Genomic DNA, 22,688 nt, shown 5'->3' on the forward strand with positions numbered 1-22,688 from the left:
TCACAGTAATTCAATAAATATTTCTCTTATTTTGTTTTTGCCAAATACAGTATAGGCAGAAACAAGAGACAGTCAATATTTACTTCTTTTTTTTTTTTTTTTGGGGGGGGGGGGGGGGTTGTTTTGTTCAGATGATGCCGAAGACAGTGCAGGGAAATTAGAGTGGCTGAGAGATCACCATCAGCCAGTGCAGCAAGTCAAGAAATGGATGAGTGACACAGTAAAGTCTAGAGCTGCAGCAATCAGGGCTGATAAAGACAAACCTGTGTCAGAGCTATTGCAGCTGTACCCAAGACTGCTGGATACAGATGGAATGGTAATCAGCTTTACTTGCTATTTCCGTTTCCATTTCGATTTGGCTCTTACATCATGTCAATCATGGATGGGATTGGTTTTTATGTACATGTATGTTTGTTTACTTGTGTTTTGAAATGATAAGTGTATACCTATACTGTAGCTAAGATTTCTAGTCACATGAGAAATTTGATAAGAGTTGAAATTAGAAGATAATGGCACTCGGTCCATGATGTGGATCTTTTGCAAATACTGAAATACTTTGTACCTTGAATCTACTATCAGCACATGTAATGCACTAGTAGTATATGTTTACAGGGAATCTTCTTGGCATTATCTCGTTATAGCAGTTATTTCGTTATGGCCGATCTCGCTATAAGAGTAGCATTTTACATAGACTTGTGTGGAAGGAAATTTGGGACCGGGAAAGTTTCCTCGTAATAACCAATATCTCAAATTCATGAAATTCTTCCGTCGAGATGTTTTCATTGCAACTGATTGACAAATTGCCCCACATCGACGTAAATAAGCACTGAATTGATCAGTGTTTTAGTAGTAGCCATGATAAAAAATCATGGGCGTACATACTCGAGCAGGATTCGAACCTACGACCTCCTGATCACCGGACAGGCGTCATCTCCACTAGACCACCGAGCTTTCGCCCGACAGCAAGTGTTGGTTCTAATCCTTATAGCATGCAGCGGGTACTGCTTTGTTATTCAAATTCATGAAATTCTTCCATCGAGATGTTTTCATTGCAACTGATTGACAAATTGCCCCACATCGACGTAAATAAGCACTGAATTGATCAGTGTTTTAGTAGTAGCCATGATAAAAAAATCATGGGCGTACATACTCGAGCAGGATTCGAACCTACGACCTCCTGATCACCGGACAGGCGTCATCTCCACTAGACCACCGAGCTTTCGCCCGACAGCAAGTGTTGGTTCTAATCCTTATAGCATGCAGCGGGTACTGCTTTGTTATTCAAATTCATGAAATTCTTCCGTCGAGATGTTTTCATTGCAACTGATTGACAAATTGCCCCACATCGATGTCGATGTGGGGCAATTTGTCAATCAGTTGCAACCAATATCTCGTTATAGCAGTGTTTGTTATACCGAGTTTCCCCTGTATAAGTATATGTCAGTACGATGGTATTAATCTGCAAAGATTTTTCTATCCTACACATATCCACAGATCGACCAAGATTTTGTAACCTGTTTCCAGAGGCAGCAGATCGCCTAATTGTAAACTGGCCTGCATGCTACCAGAATGTGTTGCTGTATGTTGAGAAACAAGTGAAGCATTGGAAGGAGCACCTGCAGTTCAGTGGAGAGATGGATACAGGTAATCTATGCAAGTTTGACCAAGACAAGCTAGACTAAGAGAGCATAAATAGATCAGAAATATCTCAGTTACCCCCCCCCCCCCACAAACACAAACACATACACACTCTTGACAGCATGTACTGTGTGTTCCCTAAATCTGTGGAAAAGGGGTAAATTTTGCTCTCAAAAAATCTGACCCAAGAATTGTAGATTAACAGAACATTTGACTTTTCATCTTCTGCTTGAGATTTCTTTACAAATGTGATTCTTTTTTCTCTCTCTTTCTTTATTATGTACTCCTGTCAGAGGCAAAATTGCAATTTAAGCTGATCATACAGAGATCCAAAATGTTCTTTCTTATTTCGTACCAAAATGATGCAGGTTTCATGGAAAACAGTTAATTCTAAAATGGTATTTTTTCATATGTCTCTTGCAGAAAAATGATTCTTTTTTTTTTCTCTTTCTTTGCCAAACTGCTTTTTTTTAATTGGTTGATTGAATTCTTGAAATTCCTGGTAGTTTTGACAGCGCGTTTAGAATCTTCATTTCTTAAAATTTATACATTGGCCTCAAGTCCCTCTATAATTCAATAGTATGAATTTTTCAAAATCTGTCACTGAGGATAATAACATTAGACACTCTTTGGATCTCTGCGCATAGTATAGTCATTGGCTTGAATTCATGAAGGTGCTTTAAATCCAGACCACATGTTTTAGATTTAGACCATACTCTAAATAACTGAGAAATAGGCATACCTTTGACTTGCAGGTGTCAGTGCACAGTTGTTATTGGACGTCTGTCGGTGTACGCAGTCTATCACAATATTAATGCAGAAGAAATTAAAATAAATCATGATCTAAATGTAACCCCCCCCCCCCCATGTGAATATGGGTCAACGTGTGTATATGTTGGGAAGGATGTACCAAGAAATGATAAGCTTACATGTCTTCAGAGTGTCAGTCACTGGGCCATTTCCTTTACTGCAAACATAGGGTATACTAAGCATCACTGCTTTAACATCACTGCTTTAACGGGACTGTACAGTGCTGGTTGAGGTTGGGATTCATGCTTTGAACATTGCGAAGTGAGATAATGAGAAACCTCTTATGAAATATGAAAGAGCATGTAATTTCATAAAGGATTCAACGTTTATTTGATAAAAATTGGTTTTCAAAAAGGCTGATATCCAAAAAGGGAAAATGATAAAAGGCGACAGGCCATGCCTTTTATTAGGATCTCTTTGTTTCACCTCGTTTTTGGATATCTCAGCCATTTCAAAACCGATTTTCATCAAATAAACTTCTGATACCCCTCAGAATTGCATGCTCTTTGACATCTCATAGAGTGGTTTCTGAATATCTCGCAAAACGTTAAAAGCTAAATCCTCACCTCAACCAGAACTGTGCACACCCTTTAAAGCATTTTTTTTAAAAAACCAGTAACTAGTCACTTGTCATTTTTCTCTTTAATATAGACACGAAGAAGAGCAATTTGGCATTTCAGGCCCTGCCTCTACTCTTCCCGCCTGGGCGCAAGAGAGGGAAGAGAGGGCTACATCGTGCAACGGTGGATGAAGCATTGAGAAGCTTTATTCGACACGAAGAGGTGTTAGACCAAACATTCATGATGATATCCAGTTAATTGTATATTCACCTAAAAGTTGTCAAGGGATTGCTATTCTCTATGTTGGATATGCATTAACTACAGATAACTGTTGTCTTCAATGATTAGGTGATACGCTATCAGCGTATCACCTATTGTGATTGTCAAAATCTCTCTTTATTTTTTTTTATTCTTCTTTCTTTCTGGACAATTTTGTGTCGTCAATATCTCAAGAATGACATTACGAAATAACATGACATTTTCAGTCAACATGTCTCATGACAAAATCTAGCCACAATAAGGTTTTCATGACAGTTACATATCTATGACGTCATCTAGGCGCCATTTTGTGATTTTCGGACCTTGTCACATGATCGATCATAACTTCATAACTAGATGTCATTTCTGTATCATTTTCGGTGGACATGAAGTTCAGGTCACGCTCTATCTTACTTTTTAACGCTAGTTACACAGGTCATCATTACGCGCGCGTAAGCGCGCGTCAAAATTTTAAAAGGCTCAAAACGACTTCCCAATGGGAAATCTCGAAGTTTCAGACAATTTTAAGCATTTCAAACATTTTCTCGCGTGCGCGTCCGTCCGCGCAATTTCGCGCGCAGAGCCCGTAAGCAACATGAAAATGCAATTTTTTTGACTGATTTGGATTCCTGATACTTTGAGTAATAATATCCATTGATTTCCGATCGATTACGACCTATAACAAAGGAATGCACTGGCGTCAAAGTTGAAATTCCGCGTGCGCGTCTTTCTGCAAATATAGTGAAAAAACATGTCTTTGTTTATTTCGCCATAGCTCTTTAAATCGTCCGTTGACCCTATATTTCTATTGCATATTACAAAAGTATATGAATTGTAAGTAACATTCCAAGTATCAGTATTGCCAGGAATACGCGATGACGTCATCATATCGTCATTTTAAATCAAAAAAGTGGAATTGATTTTTTTGAGGTACTGTTTCTGACATTCATTTGCTCGTATCTCTGTTGTTTAAGCTCAATATTACCCCAAATTCAGATATGTTGCACTTTGAACATTTGCCTTTCAAGGCCATGTGATGGTTTTGAAATATGATGACGTCATCATACTAGAAATTGTGATTAAAGGTAAAGACTCAAAATCAGACAAGTTTACGTGTTATGTCTATGGGAGGTGATTTTTTTTTAAACCATGCATTGACTTGACAACGTTTAAGCACCTTTACCTCATCTGATTTTACTCCATTTCCTCTGAAACATAAATATGTTGTAGCTGAGACAACAAGCTTTAGTAATCATGCATTTTATGTTTTCAAATCTCCTCATCAGGTTGACAATTTTGCAATTTAAAACTGAAAATGAGAATGCAATCTGTACGGAACGATTCCCAATTTTTCTTTGCAACTGTATATTGATCGAATCCACGCTGCCACTTGTGGGAAGTTGAATAGCGCCATCACAAGTCAACACTGTCACGATAGTATTTAGATTTAAGTTTCGCACTCGATCTTCAGGACAGCCATGTGGCATAATCGGTTAGCGCGCTGGTTGTTCATAACGCCATACCGGAAGGCGAGAGGTTCGACTCCCGCAGGACTTTTATCCGTTCTTTCTTTTTTTTTCTCTTTTTTTTCGGCAGTTCAGCTTTACTCCGATGTCATTTATCGTATTACTTTATCAAGTGTACGTAACCCGTGAACACGGCTGCTCTATTTCCCTTGTTTTGTATTGGAGTTTGGAGATTGGGTTTGCTTCATTAATTTTGTCACACTTAATGTTGTAAATTGCCCCTTGTTACAGTGTCCCGCTTGCCACATTTCGTTTGCTCTTTCCTTTTCTCTTCATTGGTTATTGTTATACTGTAACAGGATAGGTAGGAACATGTATGTTTAAATAACTTGCAGGAATGGGAGCTGAATTGATTAACTCTAGTCCAAGTGTATGGCGTCTCGCTCATCTCTTTGAAATTCCAGGTTGTTATTGTTTGACCCAATAACGAAGTTGTAGACAGGTTATATGTTGTTATATAGGTATCTTGTGCCACATGAATGGAAAGCATCACTGTTTAGTAGTAGTAATGAACTTTTTCATGTTGTATATGGTATAAATATTTAAGATAAATATATATATATATATATATATATATATATATATATATATATAAATAAAAAAAGATTAAAGATAAATTTCACATCCAATCTTCGGTACAGCCGTGTGGCTTTATAGTCACTTAGCGCGCTGCATGGTCATTATGCACTACCTTAGGACGAGATGTTCGAGACCCGCAGGACGCTATCATTTTTTTCTCTCTCTTTCTTTGTGTTTCTTTTGGCAGTTCAGCTTTATTCCGATCGATGTCATTTATCGTATTATCTTATCAATTATACTACCCCACGACACACAGTCGCTCAAGTTCCTCTTTTTTTTTGTCGGAGGCTCTAGGTTGGATTTGCTTCATTTATCATACGTATTGTTTAAATTGCCCTTGGTACAGTGCCCCGCTTGCCACCTTTCCTTTTCCCTTTCCTTTTCTCTACGTTTGTTCCTGTTATATTGTCACAAGACAGGTCGGAAAATAATTTGCATAACTCAACTGGAGCAGGAATGGCAACTGAATGAATTAACTCTAGGCCAGGTGTATGGCGTCTCGCTCATCTCTTTGAAATTCCAGGATGTTATTGTTTGACGCAATAACGGAGTTGTAGACAGGTTTTATGTTGCTATAGAGGTATCTTGTGCCACATGAGTAGAAGGCATCACTGTTTAGTAGTAGTAATGAACTTTTTCATGTCCCTCCATGTCAATTATAGTGTGGTTTAAAGGGGTTGTGTGTCTATCTGCCAAAGAAAAGGAATAACTTATTTTCGTCATGGCTGTTTCTCTATACGTAGCCGTAGGTAATGAGTGTTGTTGGTATCTGAGCAGTGAAGAACAGAGCATCAGGCTAAAATCCCCCTTAGTTATACGCGCTAAGCGTTCAATTTGATATATCTTTCTTTATGAAGTCAATCCCTGCTAATGGAGTTACAGAATTATGTTATGACACGTTTCACTGAAAGTTTGTAAAGCAAAGTTTATGGACAAGGCAAGCAATTGTACATGAATATACCTACCATTGATTTCAGAGGGAAATTATGGTATGCATAAATGTAAGGGTATCATTGCTTTGGAATTGCTGAGACAATATGCTTGGCACGAGGGCTTCCACTTCTAATAACTGATCCCTTTGAAGATGTGTCGGTCACGGGTGATCGTCATGATTCATCTTTCACGTAGAAGCTTGCGTTCCACACTCTTGGTTCAAGAAGACTTACCATCATACTTCAAATTGTTATTAAAGGTAAAGACTCAAAATCAGACAAGTTTACGTGTTATCTCTATGGGAGGTGATTTTTTTTTTATGTGCATTAACTTGACAACGTTTAAGCACCTTTATCTCAGATGATTTTGCTCCATTTCCTCTGTAACTTAAGTGTGTGGTAACTGAGACAATAAGCTGCAGTAATCATGCATGTTATTCTTTGAAATCTCCTTATTAGTTTGACAATTTTGCAGTTTAAAACTGAAAATGAGAATGGAATGTGGACAAAACGATTCCTGATTCATCTTTCACATACATAAGTTTACGTTCCTCTTTTTTTTCTCGTCGAGACGTATGGCCGAGTGGTTAAAGGCGACGTCTCAGAGACGTGAGGTTGCACACGTGCGGGTTCGAACCCCACAAGATCACGAAACAAATTACTTAGCTATTTTACTTTTTTTTTCTTCAATTTTGTATTACATATATCGTCCATGTAGAAATCACATTCGTATATAAACGCACCTATACACACACACCATATCCCTCTTTTTTGTGTTGGAGACCATATTGCTTCGACTGCTGCAAAATTTTGCAGGCTGACTTTGTCAAACTGATCATAATATGTAATGACGACGACGAAGGTGTTGTACTTTGAACAATTGTCTTTCAAGACCACATCATTGTTTTGTACTTTGATGACGTCATCACACTGAAAATTGTGATTAAAGGCAAGGTATCAAAACCAGCCGATTATAGGTTTTATGTTTACGGCACGTATTTTTCCCAAGTTGCCAGAAATGGCATAGCGACATCAGTAGTTACAAGGCCGCATTTCCGTCTAGCAATGCAATACATGTTCACGCGGCCACATTGGTTGAGTGGGCATTGACTTTTCTCCCTGTAATATCTATACATTTCTTTTTTGCCTTACCATTTCCGTGGATGTCCCGTGGCCGAGAGGTTAGGGAAACGGTTTTGCATGCAAACTCAATTATAACTTCAAGGTGTCTATATCACATTCTTTTCTTTGTCGATCACAGATGACCGACATCTGATAACCCCAAGCGTATCACCTAACTCGTCAGTCTGACGAGTTTCATATCTCGTTTTTATTGTGTCAACAAATTTATTTTGAATTGGAGTGGGAAGTTTCGTGGGAATTTTTGATAGGAATTTGCGGGCACACTGGCAAAATTCAGAGAAGAAGATAAACTTTGTTATCTTTTGCCAGTCTGACTGCGCCTAATGTCATTTTCTTTTGTATTTCTTTAACTTGTTGGTGCTCTAGGTAGTCTGTACAGAATCAATCCGGTGCCTTGCATTGTTGGTGGGTCACCAGTGGACCGACAGACCTACTCAACTATCAATATGACTTCTAGGAGAATGATATGCAAGTTTTGTCCTTTTTTTGTTTATTATACAGATTGGCACCAACATTCCAACATTTGTGGAGACATTGGCACAAAACCAGCCATTTGTTCTGACCCTCAGGAAACCAGAGGAGCCCGAGCAGTGCTTTGTAGTACTTGAGAAGAACACCATCAGTTGCAACTCGCTCTTGCATGCAATTGATGTTTGCTTCAAGCTTGTCTATGTGCTTGATATAGACTACGCCTGGGAGTGCCAGCACACTTGGGACTTCATTCAAAAATTCTTCTACAGACTTAGAGAAGGGAAGGGGAGAGTAAAATCAGTGCCCAGTGTTACATTGTTTCAGAACTTCCTTGCCAAGAAACTGTAAGTGTTAAATTCAGGGAAAGCTGTGCTGTCTGAGTGAAAAATCAATTTGAAATCCTAATGTACATTGTACCCCCACCCACACGTACAGAGCATATAAAAAAAAAGTAACCAACTTTGGAGGGCTGCTGTTTTGTGATTGTCAGCTATGGAGAGCACAATGTTGCTTGTGAGGAAAGAACTCTTCCTCTTTCCATTAGTACCTAATTATGCTGAAAAATGTCATGCATGACAGAGCACATGAACTTTAAAGACAACAATGACATATTGCACTTATTCCAAGTTTGAGTGTCACATGAAGTAATAATGAATGTCTCACTGAATGGATGGGATCTGCCAATGGAAAGGGTCAAATTAACAGGCCAGCTTGCATGACTGCAGGTTTGTGTTCAGAGTTAGTGTTAAGGTTTCTTTTAACATTTTATGGTCCATAACCTTTAATATGGGCATCTGTCTGATAACATGATCACTCCTACGAAGGCCAACCCACACAGTCCATTTTCCCTGTTCATGCCCAACACATAACTTGCAGCGACAAGCCATGTCATGAATATGAAGAGAAAAAATGGATGATGGGCTAGCCTTTGTGGGAGTGACCAAGTTATCAACAACAGTGGCCATATTGAAGGTTACGGACCATAAAAGGTTAGAAAAACCTGCAGTCATGCAGGCTGGCCTGTTAGCGTTATCACTTTTATTGACAGATCCCATCCATTCAGTGAGACATCTATGTTCCTTCATGTGATAGCCCAACACTCAGACTTGGAAAAAGTGCAATTTGTTATTGTCTATAAAGTTCTCATACTCAGTCATGCATGACATTCTGTCAACATTATTTGGTACCAATAGAAAGAAGACGAGTTTTTCTTTCCTCACAACCAACAACCATAGCGGACAATAGTGAAATGGCAGCCCTCCAAAGTTGGATTACTAGAACCTTTGTTTTGATACACACTGTGGTGTCTATGGGGGAATATTGATATCATTCTCTGGTTGGGCGGTCTTTTAATTGCAAAATTTTAAACAAAGCTTCCTCAATGTTCACAGATACAATCTAGACAAGGTTCACCTTGGTGTAGTGTATGATTAGCCTAAACCCCAGACTAGTTCACAAACAGATGTAGTACTGTGGGAAGGCTTGCTGTGTGCATATGAAGGCTAACATATGACCACCTCATATCTCCATACATACTGAATATGCCAACCAGTGAAGGTCTTAAGGGTGGCACTGTTAGTGTGTAAATTGTGTAAATATCCAGTTTAGTATGAATGCATATATATACACGCATTTTGAAGGGTCCGCCAATAGAATATTCATGCACATGATCATATACCAAGTAATAGTTTTTCCTTGGTCAAGTTGCCATATTGCGTATGTTTGGATGGTTTGGGCAGTTTGTTTTTCTTCATAATAGATTTTGCCAATGTTGTGTAAGGTGTTGCCATGGCCATGGCAAATTTTGATAAGAATCACACAATCTGTGGATTCATTGAACTACTCTCTCCGTTTTAAGCAATTTGGCTAAAGTCTGGTACATGCAATGAATATAATGTGTAGTTTTTGGCGATGAATATAATACATGTATGTATTTTTTGTGAGTGTTAAAGGACGAGTTAACCTTCATATATGTGGACTGAGTAAATGCAGCAATATTAGTCAAATCAGAGAAGGTTTGTGGAAATTCAGACGATCGTTAAAAAGTTATGAATTTTGAACGTTTCTGCGCGAAGACTACTACACTTTATGATGTCATATGCATAGAACGATATAAGGAAAGCATAAAGACAACCTTTACACAACATTTCATTTTTTGAAAGAAGTACACATTCCCTAGATTTGGCACTGACAATGTTTTCCCAAATTGCAAATCTGCAAATATACTGGTATAGTATTAAATATGCAAACTAAAAATTCATCTCTTTTTCTTTGCTGAATGATGTCACTCTTTGTGTTTGTACCTGAGGTGTTGCCATGGTACCTGCATATTTTCTTCAAATCGTGTGGAGTAAACTACTTCCACAATTGTGAAGCAGTCAAACTCTACAGGTACTCACAAGGTACTACACACATGAATACACACAGACAGACAGACACATAATGTTTTATCAAACCCAGGTTTCTTTCTCATTCTTTCAATTCTTTTTCATAGGAAGTTGGGCTGCTGGAACTAGGGTATTAATCACCTTTATTGATACTTCTAGTATAACGAAAATGATACAAATGTAATGTAGATTTTGCCAATTTCCCAAGTTTTTCTTCCATTTGATTTGAAATTTGAAATGTTGTGATCAATGTATAACATGCAAGTAACTGTCATTGCAGCCACAATTTGTTGCTATGGTAGTAGCACAGTTACAAGTGTACTAAGCTACTTACCTCAATTTTTGAGCATTTGGCTTGGTATTTTGGCAAGTGTAACCAATATACTGTAAAACGAATGTTCGTGTGCATTTTGATTTTGCGAATTTCGCGATAGCCAAGATTCGCAAATTTAAAATGCACAAGAAAGTTCGTTTACACTGTATGTATTGAATGAGGCAACTCGCGAAAATTTTATGCCGCATAAAAGCCGTTGGCCCCAATTCGAAAATTTTAATTGTGCGGTATGAAGACATCAACTACTGGATGGAACATTATGGACATAATATGGCAAGCAAAAATATTCACATGCTTTTATTTTTGCGCGAGCTTCAGGTTGCGCGGAATGTGCCAAAATTTCTTTTTACCACCTCCACAGTAATTCTGTAGACCTGAACCATGTACCACGTGGACTACATGATGTAGTTTGTGTACAACCAGGAAGGCAAGTCTCACCTCCGTGGTGGTCCCATGGCCAAGTGCGAAAATATCATGTCGCGAAAATATCGTGTTTTACAGTAGTACGTAGATGTGCAAACCTTATCTTGTGTCACTGATGAACAATTTGATGTTAATTAACGGCATTGCATGATATATCATAGAAATATGTATCGGAAATTTTACTTATTCCCTCATGCAGTCTTTTAACATTTACCTTGAAATTTGGCATGTGTTGCCACTATTATGTGAAGTTGTGCAAGCTTCGTCTTATATTGATGTCACACGATGTGTTGACATAAATCCGTCTGTCTTTTTTAAAACTTAATAAATGTGTTTCCTCAACGTGGAAAAAAGTTGTTTGGTGTGCATTATTATTCTCTGAGTGTTTGATGTGATGCAGAGTGTGATAAGGAGCCTAATCATTGAATTTGATTAGAATGGTCATATTGAATTTGATATGATTCCTATTGTAATTTGATTAGGATTTAAGCATCAAAACATAAGATTTTTTGAATTGAATCTAATCAAAATAAATAATCTAATCATTTTGATTAGATTCCTATTTGCAATTTCTGATAAGGTTTCCGCATCAAAAAAAAGGTGATTAGATTGTCCTCCTGATTTGATTAGATTCTCATGAGTCCCTGTTTGTATTGTTTTTCTTATCAAATTTGAGTAGTTTGTTTTTCGAGTGCATTACAGTACACTGTAATAAGAAATTTTAAAAACCAGCAAAGAGAACAATATGCTTGATATAAAGAAAAATCACAATACAAAGTAGGCCAAAATTATATTTGAAACTTAAGATAATGTGTGAGCAATCTTGCAAAAAATCAAATGCTTGTGGGGGTAGGTCCTCAGAAAAACTGTCAGCACACACGCAACAGAGAAATATAGGAAAGAGAAAAACTTCAACTCAAAACAGCTATCATCTCTCCTTGGAAACATTTCTTCCATGATCATTGAAAACTTTGCGTTCGCGTTTCCATCGCATGTTCTTCAACATGCATAACTGGCTGTACTTATGTTAGCTTAGCAATGGTACACACGACACTCGCACATACATCGTGAGATGTTTAACAAACTACGCAAGAATGGTTTACTCTACTCCATTGTCCGAACACATTTGGAGAAAAATTTTTCCGAATGTTGGATTTTGCCACTCTCGTAATTCGCAAATCGTTCACATGATCTGTCAAATCAGCCCTTTACCGGTCACATTTGTACCATACCTGATTGTGAGGGTTTTTTTTTTCTTCTTTTTATTCCCCCCAAACCCCGCTGTGCCGCCCGCATATAGCTTGCCTCTACCCTGGTAGGGCTTACATGTAATATATGTTTTGCTCAGCTGGACATCAAGGACAGAGGGGAAATAAGGGTTAACTTGGATTCGACCCTTGGGAGTATTTTATAACACAAATTGTGTATGTTTTCCTTCATTTATTGATGAAAGAATGCTTAACTTCCATGTTTGAATGACATATGGGGGGGGGGGGGGGAAAACCACTTCAACTTGTGCGATGGAAATAACATACTATACACAAATCTGGACTTGAAATTTTCTTCGACATAGCCGAAATTCGACATGTGAATTTCAACGTGTGAATTTCGACTTGTGAAAGATTATTTTAAAGAAATAAAAGAAAATTGGGACTTTTCTGGAGTTTCGACTAGTGCGAGGTCGACTTAGGCGAGGTTGACTGTACATTAAAATTCTCAGTGTATAAGCTATACATTTGCAGTGGTTCTGATTTCACACATCCACATTGCAAATCTGACTGACAATTTTCCTGAAAGAATTACTGATTGATTTGTTACAGCTACTAGTTTAACTTGAATAGTATATATTATACTAGAATGATACATAATTTTCTTAAATCCTGTCACATCTATGCAATAATATGAAAAAGATGCCCCTTTGCAGTGCAGAGTCAGTCACAAAAGGACAAAATTTTTGTAAGACAGAGACCTGTTTCAATTCCCTGCATGACGTACACAGCACTCAAATTCAATTTTTTGAATTGTTCGCATATCAAGTAAGGCCTAGAACGACCATCACTTGAAATTCTTACACCTTACAAGCCCTTTTCATGTGACATAGCTACATACAATTGATAAGATGATAAAGATTTAGTAATCATGCAAATGTTTTCTGAAATATTTCAATGTTTCCAGCAAAAATAACTTTCAAAATTCTTTGTGTTCCCCACCCCCCAAACTCACAGTGCGCTCCCATTATAATGAAATGCTCGGGACCGGCAGTTTTCTTTCGTTATAACCGAACAATATTAATACAATATAATAAACGAAAACAGGGAAACCATGCATTACTATCATAAAATGTTTGTTGATTACTCATCAAACACTGGAAAGCTATGTGTAATGGGATGGTACCTTTTTAATTTTGTTTAAATATTATATTTAAAAGAGAGCATGAAGTTGTTTGTATTGTCACACATGTATAGAAAATGATGGTTTAGGATTCAGTTACAGTTCGCTATTCGAAAGGTTCGTTTCTTACTAAAGTTTGTTACTCCGAAGGCTCCCTATTCCGAAGTTTCGCCGTTTCCGGGATTCTGAAGGTTTGTTCATCTGAAGCGTCGCTCTTCCGAAGATTCATTATTCCGAAAGTTCATAATTTAGATGGTTCGTTAATTGGAAAATGAAATGAGGTTCGTCATTCAAAAGGTTTGTAAATAAAACATTAAAAAATAGAAATAAAAAAACGTTCACTATTCCGAAGGTTCGTTGTTCCAAAGGTTTTTTAATCCAAAAATGAAATAAGGTTTGTTATCTGAAGGTTTGATGAAAAAAAAAATGAGAAAGGTTAGTTATTTCGAAGGTTCGTGTATCTTAAAGGCCCAGTTTACCTTTGGGAGCATTGATTTGTAAAAAAAAAATCAAGATATCACATTAAATGCACATTTGTAGGTCTGTTGTATCACAAAACATCCTACCATATAATTTTTTTTTTTTTGCAGTAAAGCCTAAAACATAAGGAGATATCAGTATTTTTCTTAATAAACCATAACTGTATCAAGACGGTTTAGTCTGGAAACATTCTTATTATAACTATTGTTTACATTTTGTGTATTCAAAACTTAACATTGACAATACAGATTCAGATTTTTGCAGTGGTTGTTCCTATCCCTAATTCACATGTATTTTAAAGCACCAATGCTGGGTATTTGTTTCATCTCCAATATGCCTTTAAAGGGACAGTACAGTATTGGTGGAGATGAGAATTGGGCTTTTAACTTTTTGTGAGATACTTAGAAAACACTTATGATATAGTACAGAGCATACCATTTTAAGAGGAATTCAAAGTTTATTTGATGAAAATCGGGTTTGGAATGACTGAAACATCCAAAAACAAAGTAAAATGAAACGATCACTCTTGTTTGGATATCTCAGTCATTTTTAAACCAATTTTCATCAAATAAACGTTGAATTTCTCAGAGAGTATGCTCTTTCATATTTCAAAAGAGGTTTCTCATTATCTCACAAAAAATGTTAGAAACCTGAAATTAGGTCTCAACCAAAACTATACGATCCCTATTAAGATGATTATAAAGGTTTGTAATTCCTTTATGAAGTTTTGGTAGTGGACTCACCTTTTTCGCTTTTGGATTAACGAAACTTTTTTTTAATGTTCCGATTAACAAACCTTTGGAATTCCTATTATTTTCGGACTAATAAACTGTCATAAAAGAACCATATTTCATTGTCGGATTAACGAACCTCATTAAAAACGAACCTTTGGAATAACGTCAAAATGTTCATAATAACAAACCCTATTTCATTTCCGAACCAACTGACATTTAGGTGTATCAGAATCTGGGTGTTTTGTAATAAAGAACCTTCAGAACAATAAAACGAACCTTATTCAATTTCAGATTATTGTGTTACAATAATGCAAGTCATTCCTCTTGGAAACTTTGCGTGACACATGGAGTAAACACACAGTGATGTGAAGTGTTCGCCCATGCAGAGATGCTGTAAATGCTTATTCCGGTACGTATCTTCAAAAGCGATCCACATTTCATTATAACGGAGCACATTTCTTTTGTTTTTCTTTACCAGTGGCGCTCGTAAAAGACTTCGTTATAACGGAAGTTTCGCTATAACCGTGTTCGTTATAAGCAAATTTTGTACCATAGACTTTAGTGGCGATAATTTTGGGACCAGAAGTTTTACTTCATTATAACGAAATTTTGTTATGTTCGTTGTAACGGGAGTGCACTGTATATGTTATTATCAGCCCCAAGATGAATTTGTATATTCTTATAACACAAAAAATAACAAAGTTCAACTCATTGAGATCCTATAAATAATTGTCCTTTTTATTTTGTTGCAGGATGATATTGAGGAAAATGAAATAGACCAAGAGTCTGATGATTCTGATGATTCAGAAGACTGGGATACATCCTTGGAGGTAACAGAAAATACTCCTTATAAATAATCATTGAAAACGATTTCCATTCAAACCACACATGATATTGTAAAAGTGGAAATGTTGTGGTAATTTCTGCGCTTTTCACACAACCAGATGTTGTGGTAATTTCTGCACTTTTCACACAACCAGAAGCTAGCATGAAAAATAAAAGTACACATATTTTTGCATGCTATTATATGTTCCTGTTATCAATGTTCTGATTCTGCAGAATTAAAGAAAAAAAAAAAAAGTTCATCTAACCAAGGCCAAGCATAAAAATCAGTTACATGAAAATATCCACTTTTATGCTAATCTCAATGACGAATCTGGATGTGACATGATAGATGAAGAGTGCAGATATCTGTATGCAAGCTAATACATTGATCACAAGGTCACATGGAGACATTGGGAATGCTAAAGCTTATGAGGCAGTGTGATTTGTGCACTGAAGACAAATGTTGTTATGGATAGAGGTTGAAGTTCAAGGAATCATTCTTGGGACACAGGAATCAAAGTTCAAATTTTGCAGGTGACACACTTTGGAGACCTGATGTACAGTGCCTAGGATCAGAACTTGGTGAATTTAATTTGTTCCAAAAGTCATAAACTGTATGTAGATATGTATTTAATTGTCAAAACTGTAAAGTGTTTCTGTAACAATGGTGAAGGTGGTCCGATTGAATGGATGTAACAAGTTGGTGCTCATGATGGTACAGTTTTCAACTGGATATTAGGGGTAGACCTGGGTCCAAAACTCAAAGGTCATGTGGAAATGCTCAAATCCCCAATTTATACTTGCACTCGGAAACAATATAGCCATTCAAATGAAATCTGGTTCAAGGAATGTATAAGAACTTAACACATTTGGGGTTGTGCCATTAAACTTTCATGCATGTCATTTCAATTTTTTTTGCCAATCATATGAAACTGTTGTCTTACACTGGCAAGATGTATAACATACCTATCGATGGGAAAATACTGTGATATGGCAAGGCAGACCAGTCAGCACAGCATCATTTCTAGTTTAGCTAAACATGGTTCTTGTATGTTTGTGATACTCTTCTTTACTATACAGAAGGATGAGGCAAAGCCATTGGTTTCAAGAGTTCATAAAAGGGGCTACAGTTATGCTGATGACAAATACCCTAAAGGTGGCAGTTCACGTGATCGACGGGGAAACATTTTCTTCAAACAATCAAAGAGGAAGTCATCAGTATATGGTGAAAAACGGGTGTATGACAAACATAACGCTTGCCTTTACTGTGGCAAGATGCTTGAAGTGAAGATAGGCAGGCACTACTTGCTCTGTCATTCTGATGAGTTAGAAGTGGCAGTAATCCGTGTCTTGCCGGCAAACAGTTATGAGAGAAAAGTAAAACTTGAGCTTCTTCGACACAGAGGAAACTTTTATCACAATAAGAAGGTTCTCCAAACAGGTCGTGGAGAGATCATCCTAGCAAGAAGACCAGGTCTCAAAGATGAACAGAGCAACCTTTGTGACTTCTCACCCTGTCCACAATGTCTGGGCTATGCCAGAAAAAGAGAACTTTGGAGGCATTCCAGACAAAGATGCTATGCTAGAGGCATTGTTGGTCAAAGATCTACCAACATCCAGCAGCTCCTTTTTCAGAGTGATATGCTGCAAAATCCTGAAGATCACTCTGGTGCAAGCCCAAGCCTGAAATCACTAGTATTCTGTAATATGCCCAAAGATGATATCTCATTTGTAGCCCAAACTGACACCCTACTAGTTGCTCTAGGTAACCACTGCCTACAAAATACATGCAGTGGCAGAGAAGGTCTTGTGACCATCAAGATGAGAAGTTGGGCAACCTTGCTTCTAGCGCTGAGGGAATCTGGTCGTGGAGATACCTTGGATGATTTCCTTACAGCAGGTAACTTCAACACTGTAATCAACGTTGTGAAAACCAGAGTCAGGGGCCTTACTGTTGAGGATGGAGCAGGTACAAAGGAAAACGCACAGCTTTCTGCAACTACCCAAATCGGTCTTGACCTGGTTCAGATGGTCTCAATCAAACGATGTTTTGCCATTTGCAGGGAGGATACAGTTGCTGAAAAAGAGGCATGCGACTACCTGACACTGCATAATGTTGAATGGGACATGCATATGTCTGCAGGATCATCATCATTATTGCAGGAAAGACAGTTTTGTCCTGTTGACCTTCCAACCACTGAGCAGCTGAAGAAGCTATGCAGCTATGTCACAAAGAAACTCAGAATTGCTGTTCTTGATGTTGTTTCAAATGGAGGCACAGAACAGGACTTCAGGACCCTTCAGACACTGGCATTGGTGAGACTGATTCAATTCAACCAGATAACACCAGAGGAAGCTTCCGCTCTAAAAGCACAAGAATATGTCAACAGACCTGACTTCGAAACAAGTGGGACCAGTGACAGTGTGACAGAGAACCTATCCTCTGCTGGAAGACAGCTAATGAATACACTAGACCTGATCAAAATCCATGACAAGCTAGGGAAGGATGTGGTTGTAGTAATACCACCTCTTGCTAAGGAAGCACTGGATCTGATTGTGTCTCTGAGGGAAAACTATGGAATCCTTCCCTCAAATGAGTATCTCTTTGCAGTATCCGGGAAGACCACACATGTGCAAGGGAATGATGCTGTTGCTAAGGTGTGTAAGAGTGCAGGTGTGGCAGACATAACACCATTATTACAGAGCCCAAGCATGAGGATATATGCTTCAACTGTTGCACAAGTCTTAGCTCTTGCAGAGACTGAAACTGGTTGGATAGCAAATCATCTCTCCCACTACATTCACATGCATCCCAATCACTTGAGTGACTCAACACTTGATCTTGCCAAGGTGTGCAAACTACTGGTAGCAATAGACCATGGATGGCTGGCAGAATGCCTTGAAGGGACCCTTGACAACATTGACTTAGATGGTATGTTTATACATTGAACACATGCATGGGAAACTAATTGTGAAGTGTAATGTCTGTATCAGTAAAATATATAATACATTAAAGGTGTGAGAAACAGTATTCCAGACAAAGCTTCTTCTTTCTATCTACCTAAATTTGATCTAGCTTCTCAGCCCCATGACATGAATGAATTCATCCCAAAAATATACACTGTATATAACTTTTTATATCATTAAAAGTCTACATGCAACTATTATAAGCTGTAATCACCTAATTGTTATATGTTTCTCACAAATATAATCAATGTTAGTTGTGGCCCGGGGTCACACACACAAAAAAAAACAAAAAAAAAAAAAAAACCACGGTGTCTGGCCATCAAATATATCTTTTGATGGTCATATTGGGCAACTAAGATTCAAACTGGATTGCTACTTTTGCTTTTATTTTGGACCACTACATATCTTTCTTCTTTTTTTTTTTTGAGACACTAAAATTTCAGATTTAAAGATTTTAATGGCCCGCACAGGCCACCAGACAAAAAAGTTGGTGTTGAGCCCTGATATAATAGCGTGGGTGTCTGCAAGCACAGTCAACTTCACGTACATGTAAGTGTTCAGTGCACATGCTGAATTATGAATAAAAAAATGATGAAAATAAAAAGCCCAGTTTACATGCATGGTCTTACTCTGTACATGCTGATGCAGCAGAAGTTGAGTATCTCCTTGTAAATATTTTTTTTTTCACCATGGAGTTGACTTAAGTGTCTCAATGTGATTAAAAGGGGGGGGATGCTATTGAATATCGAAGTGTATATCTTCATTTAACATGAATAGGTCTTTCTTTTAAGTTTCAGATACCATGGTACAAGCTCGGTCCATAAAACGTTTCAAAATAACTGGAAATGTTAGTCTTGATAGAGAGGAAGACGCTAGGATCGTACTGTGCTGTAAATTAGCTGATCCTGTTAATGATGAACCATGATCTGAGAGAATATGATGTGTAACAACTGCTTCTTTATCTTTTGCTTGTGTTACACAGACATTACATGGATTGATTACAGTGCCCATCAAACAGAAGAAGGTGAACTCTCTAGGGATGCTAGCAAGTCACATGGTAATAAAATATCACAAAAGCAGTCTTCTGAGAAAAAACAAAAACAAAGATCAACTACATATTCTAGTGTTGTGTGTGTGTGTGTGACCTTGCTTGTGAAAAAGAGAGAGAAAAAAAATCTGTGATGCATCCCATTTGATACATTCAATTCATTCTCTCACTTTATACATGCACTTTTGCGCAAGTCAGTTTTTGCACTTGCAATTTAAAACACCTCAAGCTCATCGAAGCATGAACACATTCCACCCAAAAATGACTCTCTATGATTCAAGGTAGAACACTTTTTTCAAACCATGTATGATATCCTTTCATTTTTAGCTTGATTTGATAATGAATTGCACTTTTCAAAGTGTGAACCTTTTTTTTTTTAAATTTTGGGTTGTAGAAGGCTTAACGGTGGCACCACATATTCTGTCTATGGTATGTGTGTGGCCCTGAAAAGGGCCTACCCAATCCCTTTTTTATTACTATTTACCATGTATGTGTATCTATGTGTATCTAGGAGTGCTGTATCATGTCCTTGCCATGCAGTACCCTTTTAAATAGGTCTTTTTCATTTTATGATTACAAGTAAAGAAAACTGAATTATTTATTTTCACATTGAAAATTAAAATTCTGAAAAAAATGAAAATTACCCCCTTTTTAGTCGAGGATGGTAACACTAGATTTCTGGCAAAGCACCTTTGAAGGACCACTGCAGACAGTGCTAATCATCTTTGTATGACTAATACTGCAAATACCTTCAAGATTCCACACTTTTTATCATTCCCAGTACTTGTTCCATTTCATCTTTTGACTAAGGTTGCACCTTTGAGCTGGTGGTAAAAGAAAATATATTTTTGGTCCATTTATCCACATTTGTCTGTTTGTATTCAGATCACTTGAGCAGACAGAACTCTTCAAACAATCAGAGTGCACAAAGGAGCACCTCCAAAGCTTCCCGGGCACCAGGGAGCTCATCATCCACCAACAGCAGACAGGTGCCCAAGAAACATCTCGGTGGTATGAAGCTATCTTCTTACTGCACTTGAGCTCAACTTTTTCAGGGAACTTGCATCTTGTAAAATTTGTACTGCAGAGAAGTTTTATGAAAGAGCATTAAAATAAGTAAAGCTACCATCTGTGCAATGATGTCACTACTGTTTTCATTGATACTTTACCTCTCAAAAAACACTGAATCTAGTCCCGCTCCTTATGGAACTAATCCACCTCTAATATGGCTAAAGGTTTCATGACATTTGCTCGTGAAACAGTTGTTCCTACGAAATATCTGCATGCTAGACCAAACAAAGATTCTACCCACAAACATAACCCTAATCCTAATCCTCTCATCCAACAAAATCTAAAACCCTCAAACCCTAACCCTCAATCCTTTGAGAAAATAAGACCAGAGCAATTGTCGCAGTCCACTGAGCAAATGTTGTGTCACCATGGCTAACAGACTCATATTTCTTATTTAAATTTGACAATAATTACGTACTGTGATAATAAGTGACTTTTACGTAACCCATTCTTTGTTTGAAGTCAGAATAACTTCAAACTACAGGTGCATGTAAATTATGTTGTAAATTGCAATGCAGTTCAGCTCTTCAACTGTGTAATTACACAATTGTATGCTATACTCAAAGATTTCTTTTTCTGTTTTCACACAGACCGATCAAACAGCTCGCGGAAGTGGACACCACAGGAAACGGAGGCTGTGTGGATTGGTCTCAAAGATTTCATCAAAAGGAAGGAGGTCCCCCAAAAAGATGACTGTTTGCAATTCATGGAAGAGTTTCAAATTCTCTCTGGAAAGGAGTGGAAAGATATCAAGTACAAAGTGCAAAATATAATTGCTTCTATTCAAAGAAGAAATAGACGTAAGCTGAAGGCAGCAGTGCATAGCGAGGAAGCTGTTTAGCTGGGTTCCATGACATTTGCTCCTGCGACGAAATTGCTCTCATGAAATATATCGCTGATCTGCATGCTAAGCCAAACTTAATTCTATCTAAATTCTATCTAAAAGCATAACCCTGACCCTAATCCTCACATTAAACTGAACCTAAAACCTTATCACAACCTTAATGCTTAGTCCTTGGAGAAAATAAGACTTGAGCAAATGTCGTGTCAACGTTTAGCTGGTATGCTTCATCTGTATTTTGATTTCCATGCATATCACCATGATACTGTACATTCTTCCACAGACCTTCTGTTATCACAGTGCACTCCTATTAAAAATATTAATTTAAAAAAATCCTTGGGACCTGCAGTTTTAATGAAACTTTGGTATATAACCCAACAAATGGTAAAAACATGCAACCTGGGAATTTAGGGAATGAGCAGTTAAATTTTTCCTGAGATTTGTCATTTTTGTTTGTCCTTTCGGGGCTTTATCACTTTATGTGATATCAGACCCTTTACATTGTTACTATGCATATATACCGGGTGTCCCAAAAAAAGTGGAACGGTGGATTTTCATTACCTTGCGTTCTAATAGTGATATATTTTTTGACATCATAAGAAAGAGCATATTCCGCAGAAGACAATGATACCAAAATCATTAAATTTGATGCAGTACTTTTTCTTCTACGCCAATTTCTATAAATGAGTCATTTTCAAATTTCGCCGGATTTTTTTGCGACTTATGAGATAATAATTTGGGCGCAACACGCGATCCATACGGTGAATATTGTGTAAGCTCAGTGATCCATGTCAACAAAAGATACAGCTTTCACATTGGGCGCGGGCCAGGAAAAAACAGTGTGTGTTTGTGTGTGTGTGTGCGTGCGCCCAATGTGAAAGCTGTATCTTTTGTTGACATGGATCAACACCTTGTGCAATTCACCGTATGGAACGCGTGTCGCTCTCAAATTATTATCTCATACATTGCAAAAATCCAGCGAAATTTGAAAATGACTGCATTTACAGAAATTGGCGTAGAATAAAAGTACTGAACCAAATTTCATGATTTTGGTATCATTGTCTTCTGTGGAAGATGCTCTTTCTAATGATGTCAAAAAATATATCACTTTTAGAACACAAGGTACTGAAAATCCACTGTTCTGCTTTTTGGGGGACACCCGGTATTGTGTACCCAGTACACTATTTTGACATTGCCATCTGTTGCATATTTGCAGGTAAAGTGTACTATTATGTGTAATATGCAAGGGAATGCTCTATGATGTTGAGCA

At 37.5% G+C, this 22,688-nt stretch overlaps 2 protein-coding genes across 2 annotated transcripts in view; one reads left to right on the top strand and one right to left on the bottom strand.

Annotated features, from left to right (window-relative positions):
• The window catches only part of LOC140232333 (uncharacterized), a 41,353-nt gene extending 33,079 nt beyond the window's left edge, over positions 1-8,274 (top strand). Inside the window, exons 14-17 of the mRNA XM_072312468.1 lie at positions 132-316; positions 1,569-1,644; positions 3,100-3,230; positions 7,948-8,274. Of these exons, the coding sequence (XP_072168569.1) occupies positions 132-316; positions 1,569-1,644; positions 3,100-3,230; positions 7,948-8,265 (710 nt within the window). The 3' untranslated portion in view covers positions 8,266-8,274. The remainder of the gene's footprint in view (positions 1-131; positions 317-1,568; positions 1,645-3,099; positions 3,231-7,947) is intronic.
• Positions 1-22,688, bottom strand: part of LOC140233873 (ergosterol biosynthetic protein 28 homolog) — a 65,596-nt gene that overhangs the window by 37,444 nt on the left and 5,464 nt on the right. The gene's annotated exons all lie outside the window — the stretch shown is intronic.

The sequence above is a fragment of the Diadema setosum genome, chromosome 1 (genome assembly GCF_964275005.1).
Source record: "Diadema setosum chromosome 1, eeDiaSeto1, whole genome shotgun sequence".
In the NCBI taxonomy this organism is placed as follows: domain Eukaryota; kingdom Metazoa; phylum Echinodermata; class Echinoidea; order Diadematoida; family Diadematidae; genus Diadema; species Diadema setosum.